This window comes from Centropristis striata, chromosome 22 (assembly GCF_030273125.1).
Source record: "Centropristis striata isolate RG_2023a ecotype Rhode Island chromosome 22, C.striata_1.0, whole genome shotgun sequence".
Classification (NCBI taxonomy): domain Eukaryota; kingdom Metazoa; phylum Chordata; class Actinopteri; order Perciformes; family Serranidae; genus Centropristis; species Centropristis striata.
Genome location: NC_081538.1, coordinates 5,590,662 through 5,611,508, shown reverse-complemented (window position 1 = coordinate 5,611,508; position 20,847 = coordinate 5,590,662). Strand labels below are relative to the sequence as shown.

At 39.1% G+C, this 20,847-nt stretch overlaps 1 protein-coding gene across 1 annotated transcript in view; it reads right to left on the bottom strand.

Moving 5' to 3' along the window:
- adipor2 (adiponectin receptor 2) overlaps positions 1 to 20,847 on the bottom strand; it is a 33,209-nt gene that overhangs the window by 2,600 nt on the left and 9,762 nt on the right. The window contains exons 2-7 of the mRNA XM_059326036.1: positions 15,922 to 16,248; positions 6,587 to 6,754; positions 4,491 to 4,662; positions 2,961 to 3,147; positions 2,684 to 2,871; positions 849 to 1,042 (exon numbers count right to left, since the gene is read on the bottom strand). Of these exons, the coding sequence (XP_059182019.1) occupies positions 849 to 1,042; positions 2,684 to 2,871; positions 2,961 to 3,147; positions 4,491 to 4,662; positions 6,587 to 6,754; positions 15,922 to 16,008 (996 nt within the window). The 5' untranslated portion in view covers positions 16,009 to 16,248. The remainder of the gene's footprint in view (positions 1 to 848; positions 1,043 to 2,683; positions 2,872 to 2,960; positions 3,148 to 4,490; positions 4,663 to 6,586; positions 6,755 to 15,921; positions 16,249 to 20,847) is intronic.

Genomic DNA, 20,847 nt, shown 5'->3' with positions numbered 1-20,847 from the left:
TTATATTGGACAAAAATAAGGGATCACACACACACACAGTAACTGTAAAGTATGATGTTTGTTTTTTTTTAATTCAGGGACGTCCTATGATATGGTGTTTTTCTGTCATTTTTGGACAGATTAGACTATCATATGTATCAACAGAGTATAATAAGGCCATTTTGCTCTTCTGAGAATGCCTCCCTTTTGTAATTGTCTGTTTCTTTATGTATTTATCTATTTAACAACAACAAAAATATATATATACAGTACAGGCCAAAAGTTTGGACACATACCTTCTCATTCAATGCGTTTTCTTTATTTTCATGACTATTTACATTGTAGATTCTCACTGAAGGCATCAAAACTATGATTGAACACATATGGAATTATGTTCTTAACAAAAAAAGTGTGAAATAACTGAAAACATGTCTTGTATTTTAGATTCCTCAAAGTAGCCACCCTTTGCTTACTAGAATATAAGACATGTTTTCAGTTATTTCACACTTTTTTGTTAAGTACATAATTCCACATGTGTTCATTAATAGTTTTGATGAATTTACAATGTCAATAGTCATGAAAATAAAGGAAACGCATTGAATGAGAAGGTGTGTCCAAACTTTTGGCCTGTACTGTATTTTTTTTTTTATGAGGTTCCCTGTCAGGGAAGTTATGCTTGGTTCAAAATGAAAAATTTAGTTTGTTTAAAAAAAAAAAAAAAGACAGAAGAGTGAGAGAGAGAAATGATGACGAAAGTGCTCCTACTTTGATATTGTTTTAGCTTTAACATGGAGAACAAAAAGGGGAAAAAGACTTCAGCTTTGATGATAAATCTCTCATATTTTGTGCTGCGTGTGTTAGTCACTTACCCAGATGTCACACTTGCCAGGAAAGAACCTCTCGGGGATGCGAGCGGCGTACAGGCAGGCTCCGGTGATGTAGAGCGTGGCCATGAGCAGCAGCCAGCCCATCTGACCCATGGTGGTGGCTTTAATCAGACCCTCGCTGATGACAAAGTGCAGGGTGGGAACCACGCCACTCAGACCCAGACCCACAAACACTCCTGAGCAGAGACAGCGAGGGAGAGAGAGAGAGTGTGAATACTTCAACCAGCAATAAAAGCAATTTATTTGGCAATTTTCACAGCAATCTAATAAAACAAAACTCACTTATATTCGCATTATAAAATTGTTATAGCAAACATGTTGACGAACAGCTGCCTATTTACCAATCCAGCAGACATTGAGCTAAATTAGCATCTACTTGGAGCCATATTTATGGTCATTGTGAGGGAAATATCTGGCTCTTTAGCTGCTCTCTGACTGTTTCTGTGTACTGACTGGTGCAGAGCAGGCAGTGCACAGTTGGTTTTTAAACCTGGAGGGCTAAAAACAAAACAATGTACTGAAAGATGTTAAAACGCTGAAGGGGAAGTGTAGAGGGTGATGATTATTTGTAGCTTCATCACTCTGAGGCACCATTGCTGTTATAAAATATTGATTAGAGCAGCTTTAAAGTACAAAATAAAGGTCACGTCAAGGTCATGTTTATTTCTAGAGAACCTTATATACAACCAAGGTTGACCAAAGTGCTTTACATAACTGAATTTTTGTAATTTTATTCTATTTTGTAGATGGTGTAATTGTATATTGGATTTTTATAGTATTGTGATTTTGTATGTAGTTGTAAAAGCCCAACTAGGGACGGGAGTTGAAAATTAGCTGAAGCTATATCTCTGTATGCAGCACATCAGATGCATGTCCTGTATCTATGCTAACTGCATTGTCCCTATCAAATAAAATTAATTAAAATTAATAGAATAACAACAAAAAATCCAATCCAATACAAGATACATAATTGAATAACAATAAACTCACAAATAAAATTTAAAAAAAGACAATTTCATCTAATAATATATGACATGAGATGTACAATGCAACACACAGAAACAACTTTCTTCTCACGCAGGTTCGAAAGCCTGAGAGAAAAAATGAGTCTTAAGAGAAGATTTAAAATTGTCTAAAGTCTTTGACGACCAGATATGCAGCGATCACCTTTTGTTTTTAGCTGCATTTAGGCACATCCAGGTAGGACTCATTTGCAGACCTCAGAGCCAAGGTTATAATAGTTTTGGATTTTTCATTAGTTTTAGTTTTAATTTCGTTGTGAATTTTTGTTTTCAACTTCAGTTAGTTTTAGTTAGTTTTTAGAGTGAGTTTGCTAGTTTTAGTTTAGTTTTTATTTTTTGAAAATGCTTAGTTTTAGTTTAGTTTTTATTAGTTTTAGTGTTAGTTTTAGTTTTTTTGTAATGGGTATGTGCCTTAATTTCCTTTGGTTTATCCATCTTAGCCCTAATAAGGTTATTAACTCTTACAGTTCGGGGTGTTTTGTATTTTGGTTCTAGTGTAAACATCCCAGTCTCAGTAAACATATTTACCATGTGTTCCTGCATGTTGAAATAGAAACACTGAATTATGTATGGAAAAAGTTGACAAAGACGAAAACTAAGGACATTTTCACGATAATTTTAGTTAGTTTTAATTAGTTTTGTAACCACACAATACAGTTTCAGTTAGTTATCGTTTTTATTTTTATTTCAGTTAACGAAAATGTTTTTTTCAATTTTAGTTTTCGTTAACTATAATAACCTTGCTCAGAGCTCTGTATAAATAAAGACACATCAAATGTCACTGTCTCACTCTACCTGCTCTGACTCCTCTGTACTGCGGCGTGGCGAAGAAGTCACACTGGGAGACTGTGATGGCAGACAATCCTAGTATGCACACCACTATCAAGTAGATGAAGCAGGGCTGAGGGGAGCAGTAGAAGGAGTAGTACAACCAGGGGACGAAGGAGCCCATGATGAGGAAAGCGATCCCACTGTAGTCCAACCTAGACACGAGGAGACAGAGAGTGGCTGGTTAGTGACGCTGTGGATGTTTAGGGGTGAAATCTGTGGGTTTAGAGGGTGTGCGTCTTACTTGGAGAAGACTCTGGAGACGCCCTCGGAGTGGCAGTAGACTGTGTGGAAGAGCCAGGAGAAGGAGAGGCAGAGGATGGCTCCCAGGAAAAACATCCCGATCACCACCTTCTCCTGGACTGGAGCCACGAACGACATGTTGGGCCTGAACATGTACATCAGCCCCAGGAAGAGGAAAAACAAACAGCCTGCAGAGACAATAAGAGACGGAGTGAGAATTAAATATTGATCAAGATAAATAACGACAAATAGGCTGTCCCCCACCGAGTTAACCCTCTGAACCCCACAACACTCCCTTTTTCTTTGTAATATGTATTTATATTTTTTTTTAAAAAGGACCATTTATGATAGGCGAATGAACGGTTCTGTCAGGAAAAACACAAACATCAGACATTTTATCAAAATGATTCCATTCTATATGTTGAATGGTTTGCACTTAACAAATGTTGTAAAAAAACATCTGCATTCCTCAGTTCAACTGGAAAGCAGAAAGAGGTTGTAAAAATTTAATTATTTCAATATATATTGCACGTGGATGCCCATTTTCTTCCAAATTCAACTTGTGTTGTTTTCTTTTTTTTTTTATGGTTTTTCGCATTATAACTGTGTTATAATTTTTTCTGTTAATTCTCCTAACTTGTGGCCATAATCATGCTGTTTCTATAGAAGTTACAGACATATATTGCAGTCAAAAATGAGGCTTAAGTCAGTAAAATTCAACAGAGGACAAAACAAAAAACAGGGCCCTGGAGCTCAGAGGGTTTATTAAAATTGACTAATTAAATGCTAACACATCACTTTTTATTCAAACCAAACAGACCAAAACAAGATAAAAGAGCATCAATAAAATCACTATTCACACCACAAAGGTATGTAAGTGCAGTGTCTCTGTTTAACCACTAGGTGGGAGCAGAAACTCACACAGTTGTTTCTAAGCCAGACGACACTTAACTGGCAGTTAGAGAAGAAAATAAGGATGCTTTGGTTCTAACAACAACAAATAGCTTTAAAACAAAGTTGGCAAAACACGAATCCAACTAATTCCAAAGGCGCTTACCCAAAATGAAACATAATGCCCTGGAATTAGATGGAGGACATGTTTACTTACACAAACAGCTTTTGACATCACGGTGCTTATAAAAGCTAATAACTCTGGTTTTGCTGCTTGCCGTTGGGAAATATCAGGTTTGTTATCTAACGTGTCTGGTTTAATGAAGATTAACTGATGCAAAAAAACAAGTGAAGAAACAGCCGCAGAGGCCAACAAAAACAGCTTTTAAAAGAACTACTAGCTTCTTTCTTTCATTAATTTATCTTTTTATTTGTCTCACTAATTATCCCTGTCCTGGCTGTAATGTGGTGTGTGCACTCAACTGTTGTTTCAGGTTGTAAACAAGCTGACAGTATTTTTAAGAAGTGAGGTTATGGTTCCCTCGTCACACTACTTAAAGTAACAGCTTTAAGATTTACGGGTAGCATTGCTGGATGGTGAGATCTCTGTTATAAGAGCGTCAGTGATTGTGAGTACTACCTAGCAGATGTGTCCAGATGTTTCCCGTCTCTGTGTGGATTCTGAAGATGCTCTTGAAGCAGGCGCGGAACGAAGGCATAGGTGGCCTGTGGCCGTGGAGCAGGTAGTCGTTGTCCTTTAGCCAATCAGGGAGCACGTCGTGAGGTATGACGCGCCACCGGCCCTCCCACACCTGATTGGTTGAAAAAGAGGAACACAGTCAGTGACGTCATAATGGAGTTTAGGAAAAACAACCTGAAGGCTGGTGAATGGAAATGTTAATTAAAAAATGACTTCTAATCAAATTGACCTTTATGAGAAGCAGCTCGTTGTTTACTGAATGTCCTTGAAATAGAATGTGTGTGGTGTGTGGTGTGTGGTGTGTGTAGTGTGTGTGTGTGTGTGTGTGTGTGTGTGTGTGTGTGTGTGTGTGTGTGTGTGTGTGTGTGTGAGGGGAGTACAGTTTGTGATCACGAGTGTGTACACTGTAGGTGTCAGTGTCAAATGAACTGTAACGGGGTCAAATGATGTAAATAAATAAAGTGAAGTCGATACGACAGACACCCCTAATGGAGGAAACAGAGACAGAGAATCCTCTGACAGTTTCTCTTCAGTGATTAATTTCCATAATTTACAACCTGCTGGTTGCAATTTCAGCACTCAGTGTGTGTGTGTGTGTGTGTGTGTGTGTGTGTGTGTGTGTGTGTGTGTGAATATTAGTCCCAGCTGAGGTATTGAGTCCACATTCCAGCTACGCTATCATACAAACTCACACTCCAACTCTTAACTGTATTTCTAAATAACGGCACATAGTTTGTTAAGACTCTCACAGCTTGTTTTTTGTGAGCGAGTCAAGTCAAGTGCCCCCTGCCAAATGCATCAGAGGTATGCCAGATGCACTTTTAAAAATTTCGTGACCAGACTCCAGGAAGGCAGATGTGCACTAGATGTTTTGTCGTACAGAATAGATCAGTACTGACAGGGTTTTAGAGTTAATAAATCATGATGGACAGAGGTTTATTCTGCTATAGCTGGCATTAATGCAAACTGCATCATAAAGCACCAACAGAGAATTCAGTGAGTTTCAACTTGTTTAGTCAGCTCAGGGTGTTTAATCAGCCCCTCATGTCTGGAGGCTGCTGATCAGCCAAAGTTATTTATCAAAGAGCATGATTATTGACTTGGCTTGTCATCTATAACTAAATTCCTGGGGGTAGTAGAGTGATGAACCCGACCCCTGCAGTGGGTAATGTCACTGAAAGCCTTCCTATATAATGCTATAATAATAATAATATAATAATAATAATAATAATATAATAATAATATAACTTCACTCACTCCAAACTAAACTGAAAAGTTTGCAGTCCAGTCATGAGCACGAATGACATATGCTATGCATCCTTTATAAACTCTCTATAAACTCTTTTTATTGTCATAATAATATGGTTTATGGGCAGGTAAATCTTATTTTCTTTTGTCTTAATCGCTGTATACTCTTCAAAGCATTTCTTTTTAAAGACTTTGGTCAGGAAAGAACTGATAACAGTGCCATATGCCGACATCCCCACATATTTACAGCCTCCAATTTCCAAAAAACAGTTCAAACTTCCCTTCATAAGTGACAAAAGAACAAACCAAAAATGTGCCGTGTTTTTTAATTAACTTTGCTATCTCAAACTACACTGTAAAACATTTTAATCACTAGTAAACAGGTTGAATTCTACATCTGACTACCATGTGTTTTGGACAGTTTCCAGTTTGGCTCGTGTCCAGACTCATGAAACATATTCTGTAGAAGAGATAAAGCTAAACTAAAAAAAAAATACAAATGACATGAAATCTGCTCAGGCCACAAAACTCTGCTTTTTATTGCGTTTTTATGGTTTTATTGGTTTCGTTTACTGTGTGGTTTTATTGAGTGTTGTTATAAAACCACCTCGGTAAAATAAACTCTCGGGGAGATTTACAAATTCAGTGGGCGGTGGATTTAAAAGGTGTGGTGCTCTAAAACGTCTGTGTAGATAAGTTAAGGGGCAGGGGAAATATCTCTCTCTACCATTTTAACATGACCTGCTAATACACTGTGTGTGTATGTACAGGAAGTGTGTGTTTGTTACCTTGTGTACAAACTCCTCCATCCTCTCCATGGCATGGTGAGCCTGCAGCAGCGGAGTCATTCCCATGAAACCTTCATCGCTGCTCCTCTCATCCTCTTCCTCCTTCTCCTCTTTTCCTCTGTCATCCTCTTCATTTTTTCTTCTCTCCTCATCACACTCTGGGACCCTCTGATAAAGGAAAGAAACAGACACGTTGTTAGGATGGGGTGATTTTTGAGGACTGGTTATTTTATGACACCGAGGACATTTTCTCTTATAAAGAGCAAAAACTTTTCAAACAGTCTGACAGCTTTATGAGATGAATGAAGTGAAGTGTGGCTGGAAGACAGAGGTCATCCCTTTAATTCAAACCTGCTAATATCCACCTCAGAAGTGTGTGTGGTTTTAATGATTCCCAGTTTGCATAATCCCGCTCACACATGCAAATGAAACTCAACATAATAAGATAACTTTCTTCCACAGATGTGTCTTTGTGTTCATAAGAAAACAAAAATTGTGGAATATAATTAGAAATCACGTTGTTGTCTTGGGCTGTAGCTATGTTCTATCTCTTCACCTCAATCACCAAATGACTGTAACGTAGTGTAGTGAGATCTTTCAGCTGCAGGACTGGGATTTAAGATGCTTCTTTTAAATTGCCTGTTAGCAATAAACTTCGACCAGTCAATTGACAGAAAAATAATCGCCAACTTGTTTTTTCTGTGTAGAAATGGCAGAATATCAAATACGAAGATTTTCTGCTTTTCTCTTTTTTATATCATATTAAACTGAAACCAATTTAGAAGACTGAAGGGAGGGATAAAACTAAATACCAATGATCACAGAAATAAAAAGTTTATTTTTGTTCATATATTATTGATAAATGCCTCAGAATTAGAGATATCCTGAAAACCCTTGGCAGGGTTCAGACTCCAAGGCTGGGAAGTGCCGTCTACATGAAAGTCATGAACATAAACATATATAAACAAGTAAAAAAGTGAAATGTTGAGACTTTAAAAAGGAGCAGAAAGGAGTGGAGTTAATCGATGCTGAGTACTACACTGATTAGTGTAAATTTGGGTTTCTGTGTGCAACCAAATCAGGTTATTAGAATTACAACAAGCAGAAATGAAAACGCACAGTATATTTTAAGGAAAAGTAGCTAATTTTTGAATGAACAGATGTCAACACAGTCTCACCAATCTTCCATTTATAAATGGAAGATTAGACAGACAGTGTGAATTCAATCCAACACAATAGCTGTCACAGCTGGGGAGCCGGGGACAGAATTAATATGGCTAGTGCTTTGTGATAAATACACAGTCATTCATCATATCTGACACACAAACAAATGGCCGCACACAGAGTTAAGCGCACACTCGTACACTAAAAACACTGATGTTGTTTGTGGATTCAGGTGGACAAAATTGATAATTTGCTCGCACACAATGGAGGAGGAGTTGTAAACACAAAATATTTATTTCTTTAACGCCGACACACACGAGCCTCACCACGCTGCTTTCTGCTGAAAGGAAGTGATTAGAAAAGATGTGCTTTCTGTTCTTTTTATTACACCCGAGGTGGAAGAAGGAGGAGGAACAAAAGAAGAGTGAGAAAATTAGAAGAAAAGACAGAGATAGACAAGAGAACAAGAGCAGAAAGAGAAAGAGAGAGAAGTCCTGTTGTATATATAATGCATGACTAACCCATTTTTAAAGACCCACCAGCAAAATACACTCCAACTGCATTGGTCCCCGCTTCTGTGAGTGTCTGCGTTGACCGTGATGTCTCTTATGTGGACACATACACAGTCAAAGTCTGTAGACAGTCAACACGTTCAGGTTGCTAAAGTCAGACTTTGTTAGTCTAACATCTGCCAGTGTGGCGGTGTGTAGTCTGTGCTTAATCATGCATGAGGATAAATCTCAGTCTGCAGCGAGTACGAAAGAAAGACACACACACACACACACACACAAACAAAAACAAACACAAACAAAATCACACCTGAAGGCGATAAACTGTAAAACCACATTCTCATAAATCCACTGTGGCAAAGATGAGATAAAGGTGACATCTGCCATTGATTGTGTGTGTGTGTGTGTGTGTGTGTGTGTTAGTGATTGAGTATACTATGTGAGCAGAGGGTATCTGGGTGACTGCCAAGTAGTCACGTGAGCTCTGCAGTCTTTGTGTGTGTGTCAGTAGTCGCCTCTCATGTGTGCATGCATGCATGTAATGTAGGTGTAAGCTTAAATCCAGATGCTGCCAGTCTCGCTGTGCACTGTTCTTGAAGGGTGTGAATACCTCTGTGTGTGTGTGTGTGTGTATGTGTGTGAGTGGGTGTGTGTGCAGGGGGACAACAGGGTGTCCTCTAGGTGTACTCAAGATGCCCCCACTAAATCACACACAATCACACCTGCACAGATGACGTTGGGCTGAATGAAGCATGTCGATGCACTCAGATACACACAACATGCTCGCTGCCGTTTCTCACAGCACATAGGGGGGAAAAGGGACAGCAGCTACAGCACTGTAACAGTAAATGCTTTCAGGACAGATTGGAATAGAGGACAGTGTGTCATACACACTCTGTAGTTAACACATACAGTACGCAAAAGACAGTAACATAGATAGGGAGAGAGAGGTGGAGATGGATGAGAAGCATTTAACCTACAAACCTGCATGTTAAAGTGATTTATGATCAGCTACCTTCTCTCTGGGAACCACCTTTTAACTGGACTACTTAGTGCTACAGTACAGCTTTTTTTGTGAGAAAGAGAAACACTTTATGATGGTGTATTGATATGATCACATGATCTGGCCTTATTCTTATTAATAAGCAGGAAATCCACTACTCTTTATCAAGATAAGCAGTAGGTGATGCAGTTCTCTGGTCAGAGGACGCAACAAAATGACGTGCTAGTCAAATCTCAAACAGTGATAATAAATGTTAAAAACCCAATAACATTTCTGTTTCTCTCATGCATTATTGTGAGGAAGCTTATATATATCAGATCTGTGTGGGGAGGTGAGGAAACAGTTTTAATCTGCTCTAATTTATCTTCAGTTTATTCAGCAACACAGAAGCTTCCGGTGATGTTAACACATGCTTCACGTACGTCACCATGTATCTGCTAAATCAATGAAAATGTGCATTTTGACACATTTTGCTTTCCGCGATACACCAGCTTTTCCATCTCAGCTTAGCATGAAAATTTTTATTAAGCAATATTTCCAATTTTAATTTTTAGGGTTACCATGCTGTTTATTATACCACAAATCCTTCTTCCTCGTCTTAAACCTGGTGCCTAAATTCCTCACAAGGCAACTGTGATTCAGCTGTGTTATGCTAGTAGAGGCTTATGTATCTTTGAGCTTCTAGCCTCAAGCAGAGATGGGGAGTGGGCTACAGAGGTCTGGTAAACTCACTTCTTTATTAAAATTAAATGTGATTTCCTGCTTTGATCTCAACAACATTTATGCTGCAGATATAGCATTCGACTGCCTTTACACCACATAAAAACACAGACAATTGAGCTGTAAAGAGGAAGCTGTGGGTGTTTGCACATAATTGAAGGAAAACTATACTGAAACTGCCAGCTGCCAGCCGGAGAAATGAACAAGAAACGGATTTTCAGTGTGAAACATCTGTTTCACAGGAGAAAATTTCCACTAACTCAATCCGGACTGTGAAAGCTACATAGTTGAAGTTTAGCAGCAGGTGATGCAGAGGGTTTGGCTGTCAACTGCTCAGCTGAATCTGCTGTAATCAGATCTAATAACAACGTAGAGAGAAGCCAGAGCCAGGAGGACTGTAGGAGGGAAGTAGGCTATGGTTCTTGGAAGCGCGGGCTATCCCTAACACACTCGTGTGCTTACACCCAGACACACGCTACTTGGACAAATGCAGAATGTCTGCCGCACGTGACTCAACCTCAGCTGCCCAGTCTCCAACAAGTCATTATGGCAGAGGTTCAAGAGTCAGATTTCGCTCTGTGTGAAAGTGTGTTATGTGTGGTCAAGGATATGATCCCATTCCTCAGGGAAGTGTTCATCCTCGGCTGACAACAACAGCTCATCGAGTATGACTAAAACAGTATGGAGGGTCATCGCAGGCGGGCCTAAATCACATGGATTGTGTAATCTTAATCTCAGTTGTTGTCATACTTCAGCAGAGCACAGTTCCCATTTTTCTAGGAAAAGATTTCCTGGGAAAAGCCTGAGGGGATCTTTGAGAATACCGACAGGTTTCACAACATATTTTACTTGTTAAAAGGGAAGCTTGTCTATTATGAAAGTAAATACCTGGCTTTAGGCAGAGTTAGAGGAAGTATAGTTAAAAATAATATTGCTAACCTAACATTGTACATATCTGCTTTAGGCTTGTAAACATATGTGTCTGTTGGGAGTTCAATACTCTATCTAGCATGACTGCTGCACATAAAGGGGCACACATGCAGTGAAATGATACTGATAACTATGTCTGCAAACAGGCTGACTGTTACAACCATGACCTCCACAGAGAAGGTTATCTTTTTGTTTTGTTTTGTCTGTTTGTGGAAAAACTACTGGGCCCCTTTTCATGAAACTTGGTGTCATGGTGTATCATGGGCCAAGGAAGAACATATAAAATTGTGAAGGAAATACATTTCAACTCAAGACATAAAAGACAAAAGTACAGTTAATATTATAATATATATTAAACACAACAGCTACGGCTGAAAAACTACACAATGGACAGAGCACCCAGGAAATTCTAACAGGAAGAATGTGTTTGCAGGAAAAAATCAAGAATAACAATTACTTCAAACACTTTTCACATTAGAATGAGCTAAGCAGCTAGTGTTGGATGACACACAGACACAAGTATAAGAGAGGAATGAAGAAATCCCTGGAGACACTGGTCTGTTCAAGACTAAATGAGGCAGTTTTTCTTAAAAGCCCCTAAAGACCAATCTCTTCCTCTGTCTCACACACATACTTAAAAACATATATCCAGCTCCCATCAGACTCATTAACCATTCTGTGTGTAGACCTGGCTAATGACTTTTACCTGACTAATGACTCTCCACATGCACACACACCTGAAACACTGTATGTGTGTGTGTGTGTGTACTGTGAGGAATCCCCCGCTCTAATTAGTTCTGCTGAGCTCTTCAGTCATCTGGTGGAAGTTTGAGAAGGAAGCGAGGGAGGAGAGACTTTCTAGGAAAAAGTCGTCCATCTTTCAGCGAAACATGGAACTTTAAACTCGACATAAACAAAGTCACATGCTGACAGTTTGGTAGGAGGTGGGATTCAGCTGGCGGCCAACAAGAACACAGCTGAAACTCTTGACCAATGACAGCAGAGTGTGCTCACCCTTGTACACCGTAACCCCTGCACAACGCAGACAGAGAGGTCCAACATGTGACTCGCACATGCACAATGCTCTCTCGGGACGAATTTGGAAAAGACGCCAAGACCCTCAAAAACAGACAGTATGTTCCAAAACACGCACACATGCCCGACTCTAAAAAAAACAGATACTGTGCTCAGGCTGCCACAAGACAAACTGTTCTCTCTGTTTGTGCCCGTGACCATGAGGAGGGCATGACAAATCTGCATTAGTGTGGCAACAAAGTAACACAGATTTTTATCAAACTGTTCACAGTTGGATGGCTTAAATCAAGGACCTTCTTTTTTTTGTCCTCCTTCGTTTTTTATTTTCTTGAGTCATTGGACAGGAGAATGGAAGTCAAACTGGGGCGAGGTATCACCTGCAATGCCGGGAGATTTTAAAAGCCCATGCATGTGATCTCAGTTGCTTTGTAAGTGATTTGCTGGTTTGTCTAAGTGTTACCTCAAACTACTTCTATCAGCTCCCCCTCATTTGTTTTCTTATTACATCTATACAAAGACCAAAATGGTTAGAGGAGACAGACAGATTAGAGGAAACATCCGGTCAAAACAAAAACTTGCTTTTATCTTGAAGATATTTAATGGAACAGGTTTCGGAAAATATGCCCATTTGCTTTCTTGCTGAGGGTTAGATGAAAAGATTGATACCACTCTCATGTCTGTGCGGTCAATGTTTGTATGATATATCAGCCCACACCCTCTTTCAACTTCCTTTAAAAACAATTAGAGTGGCATTCAGAGAGCATAGACACAGAGACACAAGCTCTATCTCACACGGTGAAAGAAAAGTGAAAATAGTTTGTGTGATTTGGATATGCTCCAAAATTCCCTGGGTTCTTCCTCTGCCTAGTGTACACCTCTCCACCAAGTCTCATGGAAATCAGGTGTTTTCCCATTCGAGAGTTCATTTTTCCAATTAATCCAAAACCATGTGAATGCAGCACAAATACCAGAAAAGATTCATATATCCAGTGTCGCAGCATGTAGGCATTACAACCTCTGATTTTTCTCCCTACAATGTCTGAGAGGTTAATGCGTTATGATAACAAGAATGCTAGAATAACTTTGATGACAGGTACAATAAGAGGAAGTGAAGCTGGATGTCAGATCCATCTGACGCTGGGCGTCCATGCATGAAAGTAATAAAAACCTCGGGCACAAAGAGAGGATGTTCAGAGGACTCAACGCTCGAGCATTGTTTGCTGATGTTTGTTCACTGTTTACTGGTATTTCCCTTGTTGTGTTGGTGGTGGTTGAAGTGTGTTTGAGTGTGTAAGAAAACTTCCCAGCTGAGTTTACAGTATGTTAGTTTCATAGTTTGAGGTGCGCGTTTACAGAGAAGCATCTGTTGTCTTAGTGTTGTGTAAACAGCACAGTAGTCCACTCATTCACTGGGAAAAACTCCTATAAAACGGACAGGATGACATTATAAGAGATTATTAAGTTCTTTGGCTATCTTTAGTTCTCAGTAGGATCTTTTCTCCGCTCTCCTGAAAATCTAATTTTCATTAACCGTATAAAGCCTAAAGCTCATGCCATCTAAAATTCCTCAAAGTCTTGAGTACCTAAATTAAATTAAACAATCTGTAGAAGACACTCAATTGAACTTTAATGATACTGAAAGTTTGGCACTTACAGATACATGCACAGACATAACCTGAAAACTAAAGTGTTTTAGTTTTAGAGAGACAATTCTGAGTACCAAAGTCAAATATCAGATGTTTGATCGTGGAGAAGTAGGCTAAGATTGTTGGCAAGTTAACAGCTATTGTTTCCAAATTCTTTTCTGCAACTGTGAGGTGTAATCAGGAAGACACGCAAACACAAAAAAATCTCACAGGGACAAGTTCAAAGAGGTCTGAAAAACAGGAAACCTGAAAAAAAAAAAAGGTTTGGTTTTGGTTTTATAAAAAAAAAAAAAAAAGCTACATTTATGAGAAAAAAAATCATCTTTGTAGCTTTTAAAAAAAAATCAAACTGGCAAAATATGAGACACAAAGGCAACAGGATGGCAGACCCAACCGCACACATTTTGAGACACACACTAACACCTACACACATTTCTGAAAAAGTCAAAGGGTGGCCCGCGGGGTGTTAAGACAGCCTGCCCTCGTTGATTGGAGCAAGGGGCCCCTGGCGTCCTCTCAGGTATCCGTGTTGTGTTACAGCAGGTAAAAAGGGCACACGCGAGCAGACACAATACACACACAGGAACGCTATTGTGTTTCAGCTCAACGGCTGTATGCCGATCGCCTTTCTAGCCAAACAACAGGGCGGCAGCTTTGTCTGCACACACACATACACACACTGTCTAAACGGTGATGCCTCGGAGGGAGAGTCAGTGTCTGGCACATTTGTCTGATCAGTTCGATAGGTTGCCTTCATGGGATGCTAATCGCACAGATTTTTGGTAAAGTGTTTGCTTTCATTCCAGGAAGACGTCTGTATATAGACATAACAGGTTTATTTTTAGTGGAGGTGATTCTTGGACACATTCAATATCCACATCACTTCAGACTTGGAGTGGAACTAAAAGTGAACATCAGGCGAAGCTGAGCCAACCCTATCATGCTGCACTGTTAATTACTATAGCACAGTGACTCATAGTCGAGTTTGAAAAGCCTTGAAGGTGGTGAGGGTGTCGATAATAAGTGGAGGTGGTGGAGGTTGAAAAGCTTGGGAAACAAGCTCATGATCAGAAGGTGCAGAATCAGCTGGTAAGACCTGAGAAACATTAAATAATGCTCTACTCTTCTTCAGCAACTATTTGAGCAGGGCACTGACCTCCAAGCAGTTTTTAATGGCATATTTTGCTTCTGTAAAATTTTATTTTTTTTCAATGCAATATAAAAGTTTGCACCTCTACATAAAAAGCACAATCACAGCTGTAAGTAGAGAAAAGTCACGTCTTTTAAGCAGTATAACACAAATATAATGCTATATATTATAAAAAGAACACGAGTTGAATTTCTTTGCTAATTTTTCTTTTTTTTTTTAAGTAAAAACTCCTCTCTGCTCTGTGTAAACAGCCTGATTTTACTGGACTTTAGTAACATTCATCACATGATTTGTTAAAGGACAAGTTCAGAAAAGTTCATGGCTGCAATAAATGGTATAATCTGGTGCTTTTTTTAAAGAAAACATGCCTTTTAACTCCGCCAGCTGGTGGTGAGGTTTAGAGGGTTTAAGTTTGTTTGTTTTTTCCTCTGTTGCTGACATAAATGTCCTCACTGTATGTATTTTTATGAAATCTAGCCCACAAATTTGCATGCCTCTTTCGAGGGAAGTCATGAGTACAGTATCGCATTTATTTGCTGTTCAGTTCACAAGTGTGTCCTTTATAACTATTGCATCTTGTATAAATGTCTTAAAGCTCAAGGCTCTGAGGATAACTCACCCACCAAAGTCTCACATGTTGTCCCAAGACCCTCCTGAACCACCATCTTTAAATCTAAATCTGCTATTAACTTTAAAACGCTACTTTTCAAAGTGAGGTCAACTCATCTTCTGATGTCTAATTAACTTAAGTGTTCAATCTACTTTGTGATCTGTGGAACTTTAGGTCTTTAAAGGGAAACTGGTGTTGAAACATATCATGTATCGTATCATCGTGTGTGTGAGCATCACAGGCTGCTTTGAAAATTCTCTGATGGTTAAAAGCAAAATCAATGACCATTCATGCAACTGTGAAGATGTGTTGATTCAGATTTTAATTGGGAAAATAAACTCCAGTATATAGTTTACGTTTTGCTTCTGTTTTTCTGCTGAAATACTTTACTATTCAGCCACAGAATATTATACTTCCCTGCTTACAACACCTACTTAATTATTCATGTGTTTTGGTGGGATAGTTTTACTCTGTGACCAGTCGACCCATACCGCGCCACATGGCCCTGACCAACCAGATGTCGGCATGAGTGTGTGTGTGTGTGTGTGTGTGTGTGCTGGATACTCACCCCATTGTGTGAGGGGCACTCTGTGGTGCTGAGGTGACTGGTTGGAGAACCTGAGGTGGGCGTGTCTGCTTTCTCCCGGGGACTCATGGGATCTTTAGTCGTGCAATCTGTCGTGTGTTCAATGAGGTTTGCAGTTCTGTGTCTCAGCACAAAGGCCGGGCCTTCGGCCCCACTCGTCTCTCCTCCGTCCAGCTTGAAACGCTGGACCGGCCTCCACAGAAAGAAGACTTAATGGATAAAGATAACTTAATCCAGATGAGACCACACAGTCTCTGGACTGGTCTAATATCTTCACTCAGGACTTGATGGGGCAAAGTTGGAGAGAGACTGGAGATAGAAGAAATGAAAGAGAAATAAAAGTTAGTCCCCATGACATTTTACAGGAAAGAATTAGAGCCTGACTGATATGGAATTATTGAGAGCGATGCCCATACTGATTTTAGAGAGGAAAAATTAATCGATAACCAATATGGTGACCGATAAAGTAATTTTTGAGCTGCAATGAAAATAGACCTTTTTTATGTGGATTGTGCACCGATTTTTCACCACTCTGCAAATTTACCTGGAGAAGTACTTTCTCTGTTAAACACAATATTTGTTTTTTTCATTTTTTCTCTGTCGCTTCAAAAGTTACCTGGTACTTGATACCAAGGCCTTAAAAGACTCGACCTACTCAGCCAATTAGGAGCTGCAAACTTGCTGTCATGGTGAGTTGCTTAGCGACGAAGGGTGTCAAGGACAGGAACGAGAGACTCACACACAGGAAGTAGAGGTGTTCCCCATTGAGAACATACAATCCCTTTTTTCCTTTATCGTTCTCTAATGGCTTCACAGTTTGTCCTCTGCTTTACAGCTAAACATTACTTCATTTAAAAGTCAACAAACATCCAAATTTCCAGCAAAATCTAATGACAATTTTGTGCAGGACCATAATACTAATCTGGAGGTTATATTTAATTCTAATAACACCTTGGTGATGGACTAAATGGTTGCAACGCTGCAACTGCACAGCTATATCTCAGACATAAATAGATTTAGGATTTGGAAGAACAACAAGTTTAAAAGAGTGCAGGTGTTGTGGCTAAACATGTGATGACCTTCACCTCAACGTAAACTTGGAGATAGACACAACCAGTATAAAAAAACTGGCCTAATAAAAAGTCCTTGGTTAGAAAAGTTTACTTTCCCTGTCCTTGTGAAGACATTCAGAGTTTATAAGGACAGACATGTGTATCTGACCCAGACCCATTTATATCTGCATGCTTTTACAGCAGCTTGTGTCCAAACTCTCACTCGCTCACATGGCCGAAGCTTTAATAAACTGTAAATGATGAGAGCTGCAGCTGCACATTCATATCAGCATGTCTTACGCTGCTGAGATCTGTTTTTTTAAGTCCCTAACACACACACACACACACACACACACACACACACACAGACACACACACAAACAAACACACACAGTGCTCCAGAAGGGCCAAGTCAATGTGAACATGCCCCTGAGCACCACACCACTTCATTTAAACCACCCCCTGGGCTACCACAAGCGTTACATTAGGGGATTATACACACAAGGGGAGGGGAAAAAAACACAAAGGCTTGCACATACACACCTGAACATGTACTTATAAACATACACACACACAGACGGCTAAAGACATAATTTGTAATAGGCTGATGCAAGCATGTAGGGAGCAAAAGAGCTGCAATGCATCTAACGTAAAGGACAAGGACAATATATTGAATTGTTCTTATAGAACAAAAACAAATGTTTCTTAGGATGAAAGCAAAAGCATGAATGATTTTTCTTTTCTACTGTATTGAATCATAATAAATCATAGAGTTCAGAGAGTTAAAGGTGACACAAAACAGCATTACTACTTAGCACCTGAGCGTGCATAAAGCATCATTTTCAAAATAGCTTTGTTCTTTAATCCAGGTTAAAGTTTGACAACATCATCAAACCTGCTTTAAAAAAACCCATTTGTTTTGGATGTGAAAAATGCTTGCTTAGAGTTAGTGCAAAGTCAAAACAAAGAGGATATGGTGTATTTTCGCATCTAGGCACCAAAGCAGGACAACATATATATTACTGTATAAAATCCAAAATATGATGACACCTCTTCTTAAATAATGATGTAAACCTAAATCCTAACAACCCTAAGCAGAAGTGAGAACAACTAACTGTCATTTGGAAACTGATATTATTGTGACAACACATCTTCTTTGTAGTTTTCATATCATTTCCACATTATGACCTAAAGCTCATGAACACACTGAAATTGGAAAAAAGACTTCCAAACACTGGAAATCTTACCAGAAGAGGTCTGCACATTCTGAATGCCATTCTAGTACCCTGTGTACTTCCTGAGGTACAATTATTTACTTGCAGCAAGCACGAACCAGAGATAGCACAACAATTGAAGCAGACTTTTCCAGAAAATAGGTGCATGTTGTCCTTGCCTACATAGGACTGGGCGATATGAACCAAAAGTCATATCCCGATATATTTAGGCTGAACATTGATATACGATATATATCCTGATATTTTATTGCAAAGTGAGAGCAAATGTTCAGTTAAAGTCAAAGTCAAATATGACATGTCACAAGTCATTTAATTGAAACCGTTAAGTGAACATAAATACTGTATCACAACAGGATTACTTTTTTTAATCAAAGCCCCATATAGTGCACATTTTAATAGAAAAATATCGTAATCTTAAAAATAGCCTATGAAATAAAATAGGCCAATCTTTTTCTGAAATAAATATATTTATATGAGAAAAGAATAACAAACATTACAAAAGAACTAAATATGACAAACCCTAGTAAGGGCAGCATTTATATATAAAGAAGGAAAAAATTGAATTATATCAATATATACAATATGGTCATAGCCCTATGCGTGCGTACATACATGATGTTTTTCCACTGAACTATTCTACGGAAAATACCTTTACCCGCAGCTGGTGGTGGTAAAAGAACAAAGGGTAAAAAGACAAAGAGAAAACACCACACGACAGAGAAAAGGACAGAACAAAACCAATAAAAGAGCCATAGGAAATATACAGAAGGTTTCATAACCGATGACATCGACCAACACATAGTACCACTATTGTATGCTGCGAAGATGATAGAGAAGACTATTTGAGCCGAGACGACTTGCCTGTGGGCGAGTTCCATAATCGAAATCAAACACTTCTACACTCAGAGATTGTCCAATCAATCTCTCCCCTTTCCCTCCCTCCTCTTTCTCCCCAATCGACTATTTCTGAAAATTATATTGACGCTCTTTTTGAGTAACTGCACCCTCATTTTCTATCATGATGAAAAGTGAGATTTCATGCCGGGCTCTTATTAACTAGGGAATAAGAGGAATAAACTACTTCTGATGGGAGGTTTTTTTTTTTAGCTGTAGTCAATTCCCAAGATAACAGTCTTGTGGCCTGATTGCCACACAAGAACAAACAGCTCTCTCGACAATTGAAATAGCTGAGAAGTTTTGTTCTGTTTGGGTCTGATAAGAGTCTGGAAGCAGTGGAAAGAGAAAAAAAACATGAAAAGATTTGAACGACCACACATGACCACCTCACTCTGTACCCACACATATAAAGAGAAAGTTTCCTAAAGTTCCAAAATAAAACTAAAGTATCAAAATAAAAACACTTAACTTACAAAAACGTGCACCATGCTTAATCCACTTTATCACATGTTTTCAGCTATTTTGCCATCATCAAGATCTGTCTTCCTGTTTCCTGTAATGTGGCTTATACATCAACAAAGCATACAAACAAGACTATGACAAGCTTTTCTCTTTTTTTTTTAAGAAATACTCCAGGCAAATGACCCAAACTGCTCCTTGTCGATTATTGTGTGACCCAGGCTGCATATTTCTGCCTGAACCTGACCCAAGTCCGGTAAGGTATTATATAAATACGCAGCAGGAGGAGGTATCCTGGTAACCTTAAAACATGTGCTCAGGAAGCTTAACACTTCTGTTTTGAAAGTTTTATTGTTTTGTGTCTTTTTTGTTTTTAACTCAAGTTCTGTCTCATCTGAGCCACATATTTTTGTTTGTACGGAAGTTCCAAATAACAGATAACCAAATGCGATGAAGTAAGATATAGTCATTTTAAACCAAAGAATGACTGCATCTTGAGATATATATATATATATATATATATATATATATGTTGCTGGGATACTTAATACACCATGATAGAGGATTTTCAATCGTATACCCTTATTTGTAGATTATCCTAACTACAGACTATTTAGGAAAACCAGAAATAACCTCAGACGCCACCCTGATGGAGCCAAGATAACCAAAGCATGTGGTGAGGTAATTAAAGGAAAGTGAACAGGAGATTAGTTGATGTTGCTTGATTGTTAGTGCTATTCTCCAGTTATATAATTTACAAGGGGGACTGAACAACATGAAGCACACGCACACACATAACCACACTCATTGGCACGGCCTTCAAGATCCAACTCCACAGTAGCAGAACAGACAGAACAGGACAGACTGACCCCATATTGAGATAAAAAAGACGCAGCATGATGGAACATAAGATACAGAGGAAAAAACAGCACAAACGACTGATTCACACACCCAAACCAAATGGGGCTTCCCAGGGTCCGAGCCAACTCCGAATGTTGAAGTTTCAGTTCTGAGGGAGCAGCTGACACATAATGTCTGTCGACAACAGGACGCTAAATGACTCATCAAGATGTTGCGTGCGGGGTGGCTGTATGATCACAATTTTCTGGGCTCATAAAAGCCTTGTGGAAGTCGTATATACGCCCTTATTTTATTCCCTATTAGAGTCACTGTATGAGGCTCAATTACTTCCCTCACTGAATCAAACTAATCACGCGGACAAGTTTACCATCTGCTGTTTTTCTGCAAGTTATCGCTATTCAGAA